Source organism: Myiozetetes cayanensis, unplaced genomic scaffold, assembly GCF_022539395.1.
Source record: "Myiozetetes cayanensis isolate MyiCay16 unplaced genomic scaffold, myiCay2020 scf5-8, whole genome shotgun sequence".
Taxonomy (NCBI): Eukaryota; Metazoa; Chordata; class Aves; order Passeriformes; family Tyrannidae; genus Myiozetetes; species Myiozetetes cayanensis.
Genome location: NW_026087742.1, coordinates 68,400,270 through 68,416,225, shown reverse-complemented (window position 1 = coordinate 68,416,225; position 15,956 = coordinate 68,400,270). Strand labels below are relative to the sequence as shown.

Genomic DNA, 15,956 nt, shown 5'->3' with positions numbered 1-15,956 from the left:
CCGGTTCATTCAGATTACAAAATGCTCTTCCCCCTTGAATGAGAAACTTTTACTGCCTCTTGGTGTATCTTGAAGAAGGTATTTTCTTCTTGAGACCTGGCACTGCTCTATAAAATTCTTCATTAAGAGCAATAAAAGTAAACCTCAAAAGTCTTTATGACACCAGTGTCTGTCTCTGGCTGCTCTGTGAGTGCTAACTGCTGGTCATTATAAAACTCTGGAAGTGTTGTTTTGCGATGTCATTGATGTATTGCAACACAGTGTGTTTTGAGAGAAGCACTGGTTCCAATTTTGAAAACTTGGAAAACCATTATACAGGAGATAAAAGATTTTTTTCTATGGTTGCCATAGATAATCAGAAAATTGGGCTGAATGGGCTTGAGGTTGAAGTTGCCAGTTGAATAATCCAGCTTTTCTTCTTTTAAAGCTTTCAGGAAAAAAACAAAGAAACAAACCCACCCTTCTTTATCAGTGGTGATACTTGGTTTCCAACTGTCACAGCTGCAAAACCTTAATCTCTTGACATCCAACCTTTGAATATATTATGTTCTGTGCTTTTGAAACAATAGGTGTAAATGTAAACTGTTTCACAGTCATCTATAATTTTATCCTTTATTTGTGATGTCACTGGAACATTTAGGTGCTGCTTCTTCCATTAAAAAAAAAAAAAAAAGTCGTTTCAGTTTGGAACAAACTTCTAATTAAATTTTTGTGGTTGCCTCAAGTCTTTCCCTGCACCTCAGTGATTGTAAAGAACATGTTTAAATTGGGGTTCAGAGACACCTTTCAGTTTTCATATATATTTTACAAACTTTGTAATAATTTTTTTTAAGATTATGGAAGGCAACTACATCAGAGAGCAATTTTTTTTTTAGCAGATGTCTTATTACTTACTGTGTTCTTATTACTGTGGTCTGAACAGAACTATCATTTGTTCTTTTGCATTATGGAATTGTAATAAATTTAGATACACTTTCTCAGTACTGAATATAGATTTTGTATTCATTCATACTTGTACTGCCTTTTTTTTTTGTAGAATTCCTTGTATCTCATCATTCTTACCATATAATATCTTGCATTTTCTACTTAATGTATCTTCAGTTTAGAAAAAATTCCATTGGCTTCGGCTTTGCGTGGTAGTCCAAAAAGGTTTGACATCACAAAGCTCAGAGTATGCCATTGCACATGGAATTTTTATCTTGCCACAAAGGCTCCTAAGCTTGTACTTGGTTTCTTTTTGAAGGTGGAAATGCAGCGTACCTGCCAAGTTAGAGCTTTTTGCTGAAAAATTGTTTCGTTAGAAAATGTGAACTGTGGAACTAATAATCTACCATAATGGTTTCTTAGATGCAGAAAGAATTACTAGATACTGAACTGGATTTATACAAGAAGATGCAAGCTGGGGAGGAAGTTACTGAATTAAGGCGAAAATATACAGAACTACAGCTGGAAGTATGTTTGCCTCTTCTTTTTTAGCAATTAACTTTAAATCAAATATTTTCCTATATGTTTATTAACCTGTGTATTGTATCATAAACTGTTTTTTCTAGAGTGCAGTATTAATTACTCGTAGATGGAGACATGCAGTGATAATATTTAAGAAAAAACAGTTTCTCTACTTCAGTGGCATCCAGAAATAGTATTGTCTTTAATTTTGATTGCTAATCTATTTAAATTCTATAACTATTTAGGTGACGTGGTGTTTTATAGATCTGTGGTAGTAATGCTTCCTTGAGAGCATGCAGTGTTTTTTAATTGTTGCCTGTAGGTTGTGTTTAATATAGAAGAGTTAAATAACAGTGCCTGATCTTTTATTCTTAAGTGTTAGCATCCTCTTAGTGAGTTGTTAGCATCCTCCTAATGAGATTAATCAAAAAGCCAGATATGCCAAAAGTAATATTGTTGCGGCATTAGTTTCAAGAAAGACTTAACAAAAGCAAATACAATGTTCCAAGGAGTATTCAATGTATAGAAATACACTTTTTCTTCAAGTGCTTACTTTAAAAAAAATTGAGATGACTGTGCAAGATTCTTTATATCTGTGTCTAATTTTAAGAAATGATGGATGCTGTGGGTGCTATTCTGTGTTATATTGCACTGTCTTAAATCGCACGATAATCTCATCCTTTTTACTGTTAAGCAGGGTGCTGTGTCACTTAAGTCCCTCTTGTCTTAATGAAGTTTGGTCATGTCTTGTGTATAACTACATATGAATACAGCGCACATACGTGTGGTGAACTTGCATTAGCATCTTGCTTTAAAACTAGGTTGTTACACAGGTTTGGTAATTGTGAACATATTTCGTTAATAAACCAAACCAATTGAATAGAGATGACACAAAAGCTTATGTTAACAATATGTATGCTGATGGTGAGTAATATTTCATACTCAAGTGGACTGAAAGCTTATTCATAAATTCTGCGTTTCCGAAAATATGTGAATTGAATGACTTGTAAAATGGCAGTAGAAAGTGGGTGCTTGTTCAAGATAAAGTTACACCACAGTTGAGTGCGCTAATCCTACTTCATCTCTCATTATGTCTGTTTGTATTTTGAGTTGAGGGGAAAGAAAGGGTAGCTCTTTCAGGAAAGTAATATTTGCTAGTAAAATGAATTTTCTGAAGCCTTTAGCAAATACCAGGCAAAGTAGATGAAGAAAAACAGACTTATTAGTGATGCACATCGATATGTTTCAAGGAACAGCATGAAAATATATCCCTTATACAATTTATAAAAGGGTAGGGTTTTTTTCCTCCTTAATGTTTGTTTGATTCTTAAATATTCTTACAAATTCTTAAGAAAAATATTGATATTCACACATTGTGTTTGTGACTCTGACTTCCACAATATTTCATGTGTTTCCTCTTTGGCTCGTAATCTGGTGTTCTGTTCCAGGTAACCCTGATTTTGCTGTAAGAAAACCCAAATAAGTTACAGCTTGTTTGTAGAGTCAGCATACCTTGAATTATTCATTTAAATATTTTAAAGTGTTTAAAAAAACTGACAAAAAAATAAAAAACCCAACACCCCCCCCCCCCCAGGATTCTCTTTATAAAAAATAAAAAGTGAACTAGATACTATTGTAAAATTATCTGAATAATTTCATTAATAAAGCCATAACATATTGATCTCGTCATGGGTGCTACCACTGGCATGCATTAAAGCAGTGCCATCACTGCTTGAGTTGTAAACATAGTTATGGTGTTTTCATTTAATTTTTGATTCCTATGGCAGATTCACTTGAGTTTAAAAAGGAGTTTTTTCTAGTTAAAAGCATGGAAATTAAATACCTGACAGTGCTTTTTGAAACTCAAAGTAACTTTTGCAGATTATTTTTTAAATGCCTGTCAGTCACTGTCATTGTCCTTTTGACTGTTCTTGGAGAGTGCATGGCAGTTCTTTAGAAGGGATACACAGCTATTGCAGGAATGGAAATTACTGAGTGCATAGAACCAAGTGTTAGTGAATACTTGGTGCCTGTTAAAAGCCTGTGTTTCACACCTTGCAGTTCTTTGGCCAAAAACTCTTCTGCTGCATCAGAATAAAAGTCTTCCGTGAACTTTGAGACTAAATAAAGAAGTAAAAGCAAAGAGACAAATCAAGTAATTAGACACTGTATCAAGAAATTTTGCTAATGAAATTTCAGTTGTACTGCAAGTTGTACTGCAGTTACTTTTCCTTTTGACAAGTTAATGCTCACAGATAAGGGCTCTATTGATATCTGTGTTTAATACCTAATTCTTTTTTCCTATTTCCATCCTATTTTTAGTCTATTAATAATTAGCAATATTAGCTTTTGAATGGCATTAAAATGTTCACCTTTTGTTATTTTAAGACCTGCAAGCTGCTCTTTCTGGGGCTTTTTTGAGGATGTGTTTTTAGGTAGAAACAAAATATGTGTTTGCTGAATTTGTATAAATATGTAGATTATGAATTTTAATATATCAATATGTTATGTATAAACATCTTAGGCTGCCAAACGAGGGATTCTTTCTTCAGTTCGTGGTAGAGGGGTTCATGCAAGAGGTCGGGGTGCATCACGTAGCAGAGGTAGAGGAATACGAGGCCGGGGTAGAGGCAGAGGAGTTCCTGTGCATGCAGTTGTGGATCATCGACCTAGGGCATTAGAAATCTCTGCCTTTACAGAAAGTGATAGAGAAGATCTTCTTCCTCATTTTGCGGTATGTTGCAATTTCACCTTTTTTGTTCTTTGGATGACATACTCTATTGAATGACTTGTTTTCTCTTGATTCAGGTCATCTGGAAATATTATTTAGGAATGAATCTTTAACATGATATGCAGAGGATGCATCAGAAAAAGGTGTAACAGAAAAATTACACCATTGATTCAACTAGTTATAAGTGTAATCTTAGCATTTACAAGGCTTCTTGATTTTTTTTTTCTTAAAAGGAAAGGAAAACGACTCATAATATTTATTTTTTTCAGGATATATGTAAATTGTTTACAAATTTTTAGGTACAGAAGATAAAATAACTGAAGAGATAGTGAGAACATAGACTGTCAGTGCGATGGAAATATTCTGAGCTGTATTTCTGTTTCTGTGATACGATGCTGCAACTGGGCACATCAGCAGTGCAGTCCACTTGCACAGACGTGGTTGTTGGGCTTTACAGCTCACAGTGATGGTAGCACTAAAGGTAGTGATACCATAGCAGCCATTACTGGAATAGATGGGAATATTAAAATGCCAAGAATAGATGGGAATATTAAGATGCTGACATACAGTTAAGTTTTGAAACATTTTCTACAGTCCTTGCCTCTTAATAAACCTTTTGGTGGAAGAGTGTCACAATAGGCTAATGGAATAATCTTAGGATTCCTTCTTTCTAATAAAAAGAGAAATATTGAAGCAGAGCAACATCTTTCTGTCATAATTTTACTTCATACCTGTAGGAATTAGGAAACTCAGAGACGAGCACTTGGGTGTTTTAGAAATGCAAGTAGAAGGAGCTGTATTCTTGGCTAAGACAAGCACTCTGGCATTAAAACAGTGAAATATACACCATTCTAATTTTCTGTTGTTTTTTGAGGGCATTTGTTGTAGGACTGCATTTTTAGAGGTGGAGAATTATTTTACTGAACTTTTTTTTATTATTTATCAAAAGCAATATGGTGAAATTGAAGATTGCCAGATAGATGACTCTTCTCTCCATGCGGTGATTACTTTTAAAACAAGAGCAGAAGCCGAAGCTGTGAGTATAGACTTTCTTAAAAATATTCTGCAACATTCAAGTACTTTCTGGTTATGTTACACTTCTATATTTGATTAAATATAATACTACTAGCTATTTTAAAACTATTGACACAGAAACTTAATTCTAAATAAAACAAAGTTGTCACAATGCCATGTTACTGAAATATTTAGGAAATGAGGAAGTTTAGCAAAGTTAAGTGCGGGATGTAAGAGAGAAATTAAGAGAAACACTCAGGAATCAATAGTTTTATATCTTAGTTCATTTTCATTTAATTGCGAGGGTTTTTTACCTGAAGACTTGCTACCCTCACAGTCTTCCTGAAACGTCACTGATATCCTGTAGAGTGAACCTGTATATTTTGTTAGTCCTTGATTGGATTTACCTTTGCCTGAAAACCTGTGGTAGTGTAAATGTGATTTGATCTCTTGGGATCTCTTTGGATCTTTTTTTTTTCCTTTCCCACCCCCTTTTTTTTTTAGAAATTTATGAAACTACAGAAGCACAGAATTATAGAATTAAGACACTAAAATCCAGAGTTGACTTATGTTGTAATTCAACATCCTTACATTTGGATCATGAGGACTTTATACATTTATCTCAGTGGGACTCCTGCCTTAACCGGTCCGTAGTACAGTAAAGGCATAATGTGAACCTGCACAAATAATGAACATAGTTGTTCTGCAGATTATTTTGTTTCCTTTAAAATCCTTGCATCACTGTTGAGAGGGAGCATCCTGAAAATAACAGGGACTCCAGAAAGAATGTGTTCATATTTATGGTATGGTTGTTATGGAGAGCTTTCATTATATGTTTATATTTTGCACAGAGTTCATCTTGTGCAGTTTACCTGAACATGATTTTCATACCTGGCCAGACTATTCTCTTTCTCATCTTAAGACACCAGTGACTTGATTGACAGAAATACTTGTATTTGCAATGCAGATTAAACCAATGGGGACAATAGTTTTGAACACTTAGAATATCATTTATGGTTACATATTTTGAGAAATAGTTGGATCCATGTGCCAGAGATGTTTTACTGAAACTTAAAGTTTCGTTTGTGAAACTCTTTAGTTATAGCAGCAAAGCAATGCGCACTCACTGTATGGAGATTGTAATCATTCTGTAAAAAAGGAAGAGTAATTAAGGGTATGTCATGGATACTGACTGATGGGGAAAAACAGTATTGTACAGATGTATCGAAGGAACACAGTTCAACAGTTTTGTGGAGAACCAAAGTTTTGTGGAGAATGAGAAATACCTGTTCGCAAATAAAAGCAGTTGTAATTAGTATATTGTCAAGTAAACTGAAGTAAGGTTGGGATTTTAGCTTTGGTGCTTCCTGGCATGGGATACTTCATTTTGCAACTTCGTATTCTTTAACATTTTAGTTTAAAAGAAATACTCCTGGGTATTGAGGGGAATGTCTGCTTCTCTGAAAAGTTTTATGGACTATGCAAATAAAGGCTTTACTTCTTCCAGATGGAGTATGATTCACTACAAGGATCTTGTCAGTATCTTGCTAAAGATATTTATTAGTAAAATATGTTGGAACATGTTTAGAATGTGTTTTGCTTAAAAATTGCCAGGGAATGTCTTCTCTGCCTTACCTAAATTTCTGCATGTAAAAAGCAGGGAATGGTAGTATTTTAGAACCAAACATAGAAGTGTAGAGACAAGAAGCACCTAAAAACAAAGGTAACACAGAATAAAGAAAGATGTGGACAGGGGGAGAAGGGACGTATGTTTGGTGGAAAGGTTGAAGTCTACATTATGTACTCCTCTCTCTTTTTTTTGTGATGCATTTCAGTGCATTTAAAAAGCAGTATAATTTTCCTTAATCATTCGCAAATAGAATATGTGGAGTTTTCAAGCCTTATTAAAGGTGAGGTTCAGATTGCACTTCTGAAAGTGGGCATATTGCACCTTCATTTTTAAATGAAAGTGTTACAAAAACTAGGTTCAATCAAATCTAGTAAAATATGTATTTTTCTTAAGATAATCTTATGTATTAAATATATTTCCACTGGAATTTCTGTGTTTATGGCTAAAGCAGAATTTAAGGCTGGCAACTGAAGAAGTTGTAGCAGGTAATCATTAAAAACCTCTGTTGAGGCCAATTGTGAAGTAAATGCAGCTAGTATTTTACCTTCTTAAATTAAAATAGGCCTTGGCTTTATGTTCATATATGTTGTAGCCTGGAAGGAAGAGGAAGATTCCCTGTTGTAAAATGTTGCATTTTTATGTAGTAGTAATTTCTTCCAAAGATTACAAGTTGTTTCTGGACCTAAATGTCACGTATAAGTACTTTTACAAATTCTGGTTGTGTGACATTGTGATGAGACCATGGACAAAAAGCTCCTGAGCTGCATTTTAATAAGCATGGAATCTTTTAAATTTATCATAAATTTATATGTACAGATTTAAAATTTATACCTGGGGACTTTAATATCACACAATTCATGTTCAGATGTCATTGAACATGTAATTGTTTCTACATTTCACATTATGCTGTGCTTTCAGATTGTACTATAAATCTTTTGTGACCATGACGGTTATTTCGGAATGTTGCTAAAGCTGATTTATGCTCATTCATGTTACTTTAATTTGAACATACTATTTCCAAAGCAGCCACTTAATGTAGCTGATACTTAGAAGGGCATGAATATCCCATAAGTTAAAAATTTTTACATTTCAATTACAATGGCTTTACAGGAAGTGGAGCGTTTTCCAGTAGATTAAATTGTAATCACAAAGGGGCTTTTTTTTTTAGTTGTTTTGTTGTTGGGTTTTTTAAAATAAATAAAATCATTTATGGGATGTCTCACTTCTTTCACTAAGTTATGCATTAGCAGTTTTGTGTCCTGTCTTTGAAAGGTTAGGAACCCATCAAGATGAGATTAAAAAACAAGGTGTTATTTCAGTATGTTACATCACCAAATGACTGATGGTTTTCCAAACTTATTTTCTTCTGAATGTATTTTGATCATTTTCCTCATAGAATGTATGAATTCCATGTGCAGTGAATGAAGTTCTTTAGTTTAACCTATTAACAGTAATTCAGTGTTGAATATATTACAGCTTGGACATTCTTTTGTAAAATCACATATAACTAAGATGTTAAACTTGTTTTAGGCTGCAATTCATGGATCTCGTTTTAAAGGACAAGAGCTAAAGTTGGCATGGAACAAACCTGTTGCTAGTATGTCAGCTGTTGAAACAGAAGAAGCTGAACCTGATGAAGAAGAAGTAAGCTTGCTTTTTCTTTATTATTTATTTTCATTTTTACTTTTTTAAGATAAAATAGCTTTTTCGAAAAAAGTTGATTCATGCTCCTTTTTTTGAAATTAACTCATATTTTGATATCAGAAAGTGTATTTGTCTATAAATATATTTTCGGGGGGTTAGGCTGTTTAAAGTCTAGATATTTTCCTTTTCTTTTGAGAAATGTTTCATTTCTTGCACGACAAAAAACTCTAGAAGATGTATCTAGAAAATGAAAGTGGTGGGTTTTAACTTTCATGAGAGAGATTGAGGATTTTGTCCAAAACATGGTTTTGTGCTGTTTACATTTGGCACTAATTTCTTAGGGGATCAAATTTCAGACTCTGTTTTTCCTTTATGGAGAGATATGGGCTTGGAGGAGACAGGTGAAGGAGTAATTCAGACCATTTACTGAATTCATTCAGACATCTAAAGTACCTCTGCTGAGTGTTAGTCTTTATCATTGTGCTTGAAAGATACTAAAGCAACATGTCATGATGCAATCTAACTCATTACATTCAAAATACCACTGTTTGTGAATTCAGAAAAATAAATACCACTTGGGGATGAGGTCAAGCAGTCTTTTTCCTAATTTATTTACCATAAATTAAATGTACATACATTATTGCCATAGAATGGCTGAAGTAGGAAGTGCACCTTGACTTACTCGATGATAGTATTTGTGTGTATCTTTTTTCCTGTAGTATTTTGACACATCTACCTTAGAAGCAGCTTCACGAGTTTGCTTTGATATAATCAAATCTGGTTTGTTCTTTTACACTTGGTAGTGTTCACTTTCTGGTTTTTCTGTGTATTCATATTAGGCATTTGTGCATTGTCACTTACCAAATGCAACTTTCCTTGTGTGCACAAACCTCAAACATTATCAAGTAGTCATGAGCTGTGAGTGAACAAGAGACTACATTACAGAATCTTCAGAGCATCTTAGATATTTTGTCAAATCTCCTTCAGGGATGTGTTACCTAAGAAGATCAACAGCAGTGTCTGTTGCTGTAAGGAGTGCGCATTATTGAGAGGTCTCATTGAGTAACCACTTCATTGAGACTTGGGTGATAAAGGAAGGGCATTCAGGGATATGGAAAAACTTCAGCAGAGTAGAGGAAGGAAAGTACATACTCGTTGGTAGGTGAAGTATGGAGAGATTTGCCTTCTAACCACCTTCCCCTTCCCAAGACACTGAGTGTAGGAGGGAACCTCTGGGATGTAGACAGTGGAGAAAAAGGGGAAGAAGATAGTAAAAGTGACATGCCCTGGCTGCCCTGGCAAAGAGAAAGAAACAGATTTACAAACTCAGACCTAGATGTGTGATGACAGCTTGTCAGCTGAGAAGTGCTTGTGCTAGTGGGATATATCTATTTTAGGTGACGGTTCTCCTGAACAGGAGTCATCAGGCATGGAAAGAAAACTCAGGGAAAAGGCTTTATAGGACTGTTTTCTGAAGTTCTTAAATTGATGGACTCATCTAAAACTTTCCAGATTTTCAAAATTTAAGTAAAAGAGGAAGTAACTTGTTTTTAAATAAATAATTTAATTATTGGAATGTTTAACTTTATTATAGATATTTTTTCCCTGACCTATTTTTCTAACACTTTTCTTGAGATCCAATTTTGTTCTGAAATTTAACTGCTTTTAGTTGTTTCAGAACAGTTTTTGCAGTCATTCCTCAGCTAATTATTCTTGTGGAATATATCTTGGAGCTGATCTTGGGTCAAAACCCTTAGCTGTTCATTGGTTTTGTCTGCTTGCTGAAATCTTTGCAATAACAAATGTGTAATATAAAAGTATTAGTTTACCTATATTTTTGTTAGTAACATTGCTGGATTCTTATTTGGCCCAGGGCTTACAGATATTTTATGTAACATGATTGATATGCTTACCTCTAACCCTTTTTCAAAACAAGCCAAATATATGTAGCTCTCCTATCTTCTTTCTGTAATGAGATTGGAGTTTATTTGGATATTCTACAACTGAATTAGTCCTCCTAACCCTCACCAAATTTCTTTTCATGAGATACTTCTGCTGGATAATCTTTGGGAAATTTTACTTTTAAATCACATGCTTTATTTCTGTGAGCTCTGTATTACTTCTAACATTTGATTAAGTTAGTATTTGAAGTGTAATGTTATGATCCCTGTGTCCCAGATGAATGAGGTTAAGAACTTCATGTTCATGTGCTGAAGTTGCAAAAAGAAACTTTACATAGTGTTACTGTTTAAAATTTATACTTAGGCAGGCTTAGTTTGGGCTTGGGCTTGTAGTTGGTGACCTGAACTTCAGTCATACATTCTTTATACATGTAAAATGTCTTGAGTTTCTGCATGCCTGCTTATTTAACTTGATTTTATAACAGCTATTGTAAACACGTGAAGAAGATTTCCTTCATTTTTCCATGTCTAAAGTACTGTTTTAGTTCAGCTGAGGAGTACTGATGGTAAAGAGGGATAGCAGATGTAGGACTTGAGTGAAACTGAGTACCTTGACATTTAAAAAAAAAAAAAGAAAAGAAAAGAAAAGAGCTTCATCATTCAGCAGAGTGAGATTCTTAGTAACAAAACAGGGTTCCCAGTCCATTTATGAAAGTAAGAGGAAAGCATTCTGGACTTGAGTGCTTTAGAAAATCCCTGGTGAATAACCAGCTAATTATGAAAGCACCTGGTCTTCCTAGATGCCTTATTTTCCACACCTTGGGTGCCTAACAACAGAGGTGACTCTACTGAGTCAACAAGTGATGCTTAGGAAGAGCACAAAACATGTACTGTTTACCTATTAAAACCCAAATTTTTTCTTTACCAAATTACAAGTATCAGAGATTTGTATTTTGCCTTTTGATTTTTAGCATTTTCTGGTGTAACATTGTCACATTTATCTCTTGAAGTTTCAGGAAGAATCTTTGGTGGATGACTCACTGCTTCAAGATGATGATGAAGAGGAGGAGGAGAATGAATCTCGTTCATGGAGAAGATGATTCAACTGATCAACGACAATGCTAGAACTGCACCTGTGTTGCATTAGTATTACCTAATGTACTTCTGCATCTTTGTATTAAAAGGGGTTTTGTGATGAAGTTGGATTCAGATATAGATTAAAAAGCAGCTGGTTGGTTATACATTTTGAGAGATTGATGTTTGAGTTACATTTCAGTAAATGATTGCTAAAGACATCATACTAGGAACATATGCAATGTTTTTATTACATAGTTCTACAGAAAGTTACAGAATTCTTTGGGTTCTTTGTAATTTACTGAATTGGTCGAACACAAATGACCAAAAGTTGTTATAACATAGATAATTTTTGTTCTATTCCAGATACGGAATGAAAATTTGCATTTAAAATCTTTGTGAATGTTTTCAGAAATGAATAGATAACAGTACTAAACCGAAGTCTCTAAAGTTATGTATTCATAATATTGCATAGTAGTATGCTTAGGCTTTACTATGTACTAGCCTTTTGTTGGATTTGTGTACGTATTTTACCTATGGGTTTTAATGATAAAGTGTATGACTGCTTTGCATATAAGTCCTTATGACTTTAAGATGTTAAAAAATAAAGAAATGGAATGGTCTTCAAAAAAAAAAAAAAGAAAAAAAGAAAAAAAAAGCAATAACCAAAAAAGCTATGGTCCTTTGTGATGAAAAAAAAAAAAAAAAAAAAAAAAAAAAAGAGAAAAGACCATTCCAAATGGCAACCCCCACCCCCATGTTCACAAAAGGAGCTTGAATCACTATCACTTATACTAAAATAATACTGAATATATATATAAAATCTAAATCATGTTTCATGTGCATTAGCACAGGTGTACTCTACAAAAAAATTTTGAAATTTGAAAGTGATGTAAGTCAAACGGTAAATAGAATAATATTCCAACAATAAGGAATTTTTTTCTATAACCCTGCACTGTGCAACTGTAGAAGAAAATTTGATCCCACAAAAATAATATGCAGTACTGAAATAGAATTTAAAAAAAATACTTTAAGTGGAATATTTGGTAGATAATATTCTAAATAATTTGACTGTGCACACTAATGCAACTTTTATATTCATGTGTTTCTGTGATAACATTTTTGCATTTCAAAAGTAACACTCAGCAAATAATAAGTTTGCACAATCGCATATATTCACCATTCAAAAATACACATACGTGAAATTTTAGTGTGCTCCACAGAACTACTTCATTGGCTCTTTCTAACAGATCATTCTGTTATGTGAGGTCTGAAGTTTCTCTGCTTCTTGAGAGGGAAACTGCCTAGTCCTTTGCAGTAAAGGACCTCTCAGAAAGACTTGTTTTTATTCCCATTAAGTGGCATTTTGCTGCACCATTTTCAAAAGAAAATTCATTTATTGACTATTAAGTCATGGGTTTTATTTTTGTTTTGGAGAGGGCAAGGGGGTTGTTTTGGTTTTAATTTTTTCTTTCCTTCCCATCAATTCATTAGTGAGTGTATCATAAAACCATCAAATAGATGGACATGAACCCATATGACCATTAACTTAAGAGTTGGACCTGATGATCCTTGTGGGTGCATTCCAATGCAGAATATTTTCTGATTCTGTGATAGTATTTCAGTTAACAGGGTATTTTCTTTTAGTCCATGATTTTGTCTTTTCCTGGGGAGACAGGAGAACTAGTCTTAAGTCATGTCCCTGCCCTTTTTTTTTTTAATTCCAAAATAGGAATGTAGGAAAGTAGAAGTAGTAGCACTCCAGAAAGAAGATCTCCAGCTGTAGAATTTCTGTTCATGCCTTTGAATTACTTGAAGGAATTTTGAGACCTGGATCATAGTTTGGGGTTTTTTTATTGAGGGATTTTTGTTTGATTTGGTTTAGTTCTTTTTCCTCTATCCCTGTGTGTATGCAGATCGTGTGGCAAAACAATATGCACTTGAAGTTTTTGTATAGTCTTAGTTTCACATTGAAATGTCACAATTGACAGCCATGCCTGTTACAGTAAGTTCTAAATTTTGCCTTAAGGAATTGAATTTGGGAAATTGATTTCCTTTTACACTGAATTTCAGGCAAAATAAAATATTTTAAAAACCTTTTTATACAGAGGTCTCAATGAGCTGTTCTGGTTCAATACAAGCTTTCCTACTTTTGTTTTTTAAATAATATAGTACATTTGAAAAGTGCCAAATTGACAGTCCAGGAAGTGGAAGTTTTTTATGTGTTGTCTTAGAGAACAAGTACAACACAGGAAAAGACTGTCCATGCTGCCTTCAGCATGGCATGCTTTTATCAGCGTGTTTTTTATATGGGTGCTTCTTACAAATCCTCTGAAATTGCTGTGTCACATCATTTTAAAACTAGTATTCCAAGTTTGCTTGTTTTAAATTGAGCTTGGTAATGCATCCATGCAAGATTCATATCATTAAATAACTTTGCACCTTGATCTACTCATAAGGGGATGAAACCTTTTAAAATTCTCTTTGCCACCTTCCTCCTGCTAACTTCCTATTGGTCTGTATTTTGTCCCCTGTTGTTCTCTTGTGACATTGAATAGTTGAAGAACACCTGCATCACAATAGCTTGGTTTATTCTCACTTTAAAAACAACCCCAAATGTTTCTTTCAGTTGAAACCCATCTGTGGTTGTACATCATTCAGCATAAAGAAACAGTGTCCCTGTTGCAATCAGAATGGACTCTGTACACGTTTCTGTCATTATGAAATTACCTTCTTCGTTTGATTTCCTTTTGGCTTGCTCTGTCTTCATATTCCTTGTCTAGCTTGCTCTCCCCTCCTTTTTTTCCCAACTATTGTAATTTCAGTTCAGTCAGATGCTTATTAACATAGCCTTCAGTGAAATCTGTTGTTAACTGGAGCAGCATCCTTCCTTGTTTGAATCAACAAACCAAATATCCTGCTGGCTTGGTTTTCCTCAGACAGCTTTTCAAAATTTCCATGGAAAAAAGGTAAACATTTAAGAAGGTATTTTCTTTTCTGCTTGGATAGGAAAGGGCTTGAATAAGATGTGAGCTGACATGCAGTTCAACAGCAATATGATTTTAAACCACATTTGGTTGAACTACAAAAAATTTGAAGTAATGGGAGTCAGTAATTCAGAATATATTTTAATCTCTAAAAACCAGTGAAGTAACAAGGATACTTTCGTGAAGCGTCACTTAGGGCCAGTACTATTTATTTTTTTCTTCTGTTAAAACTCACTTGTTTCAACTCAGAATTTCAACTTCCGTAAGAGAAATCAAATACATTTATTAGTGTAACACAAAGGTGTTAGGCTTACTTTACAACAAAATCTGGACAGGTCTATTTCTTAGATAGAAAAAGCACATGTTGAAAAGTAGTCATGTAACTTCAGGCACTTAATTTGTGTTCTAAACTACACTGGAAACAATCTATTCCTTAACTAGAAAAGAAGTCAAAAAGTACTATCTGGGTAACTTAAGTATCTGAGAACAGCGTAGCATAATTGTACTTAATTAAAACATCTGACTTCATTGTTGACCCAACTCTGAAGAGGACCCCAGGCTTTCTAAGGTTTACTGTTCTTGTCAGCTCTTGAGTAACTTTAAGAGGCTGTAGATTTATTTGAGGGTTTTGTATGCAGAACAGATAACTTTTAATTGTCAGTTATTGCATGACCGTAAAAGAGAACAAAAAGAACAAAACTTTGGGTTTGACTCAAAGAAGTGATTTTGGATGTTCCCTGTATTTTTTTTAACTAAACCATGAACTAGTAGGTCTCATCAAAAATAGATGCAGAGGGAGGAAGGAATATTTTTTTCTTCCAGCAGTCATAGACTACGGTTATACAAACACAAAGTAACATGAAGGGGCAGAGACCTTCAATGAAGCACCTCATTTACTCTAATTCAAAATTACTGGTTTTGTGTTGAAACTAAAGAAGACAGTCAAATATAATCCTGTATTACTTATCTTTTACTGCCATTAGAAAAGTAAGTTACAATTAACAAATGAGGATCAGAACAGCTGGAACAAATAGCAGAAATTTGAGGGATTTCTGGAAAAACAAGTGTGAAAATTGAAACAATTTTATTATTCTTCATCATACATTTCTGAGTGAAACTGTTTCTTACTGTATTGATGTCATAGCACTCGATTACTTTCAAATGAACCTGATAAGTAAGACAAAGTAAAAGTTCTTGATCAAGATTAAAGACAAATATACCTTTATCAGTTGAGTAAATAGAGCTGTAAACTGATTCTTGGGGAAAATGAACCCTTGGTTTTTGTGGACTCGTAAAATGTAGACCTTTCTAAACATGAGTGTTCTTGTCACACAGTTGCCTAAATGCTGTAGTTTTATATAATAATTACTTTTTTTAAATGTGCCTTTTCATGTTTTATCTTGCACCATGTTTTAAATCTGTAGACATCAAAAATACTTGCAACAAAAACAGACTTTGGTGATTTCAGTCTTTTATTTGAATCCTTTGGGGATCTAATTTTGATGCTAATGAGAGGGATTTCAAAAACG

At 33.9% G+C, this 15,956-nt stretch overlaps 1 protein-coding gene across 3 annotated transcripts in view; it reads left to right on the top strand.

Annotated features, from left to right (window-relative positions):
• Positions 1 to 13,543, top strand: part of RBM26 (RNA binding motif protein 26) — a 51,858-nt gene extending 38,315 nt beyond the window's left edge. For all 3 annotated transcript variants that reach the window (XM_050333912.1, XM_050333913.1, XM_050333911.1), the window contains 5 exons: positions 1,348 to 1,452; positions 3,971 to 4,180; positions 5,127 to 5,213; positions 8,352 to 8,465; positions 11,377 to 13,543. In XM_050333912.1, the coding sequence (XP_050189869.1) occupies positions 1,348 to 1,452; positions 3,971 to 4,180; positions 5,127 to 5,213; positions 8,352 to 8,465; positions 11,377 to 11,466 (606 nt within the window). In that variant the 3' untranslated portion in view covers positions 11,467 to 13,543. The remainder of the gene's footprint in view (positions 1 to 1,347; positions 1,453 to 3,970; positions 4,181 to 5,126; positions 5,214 to 8,351; positions 8,466 to 11,376) is intronic.
• The last annotated feature ends 2,413 nt before the right edge of the window (positions 13,544 to 15,956 follow it).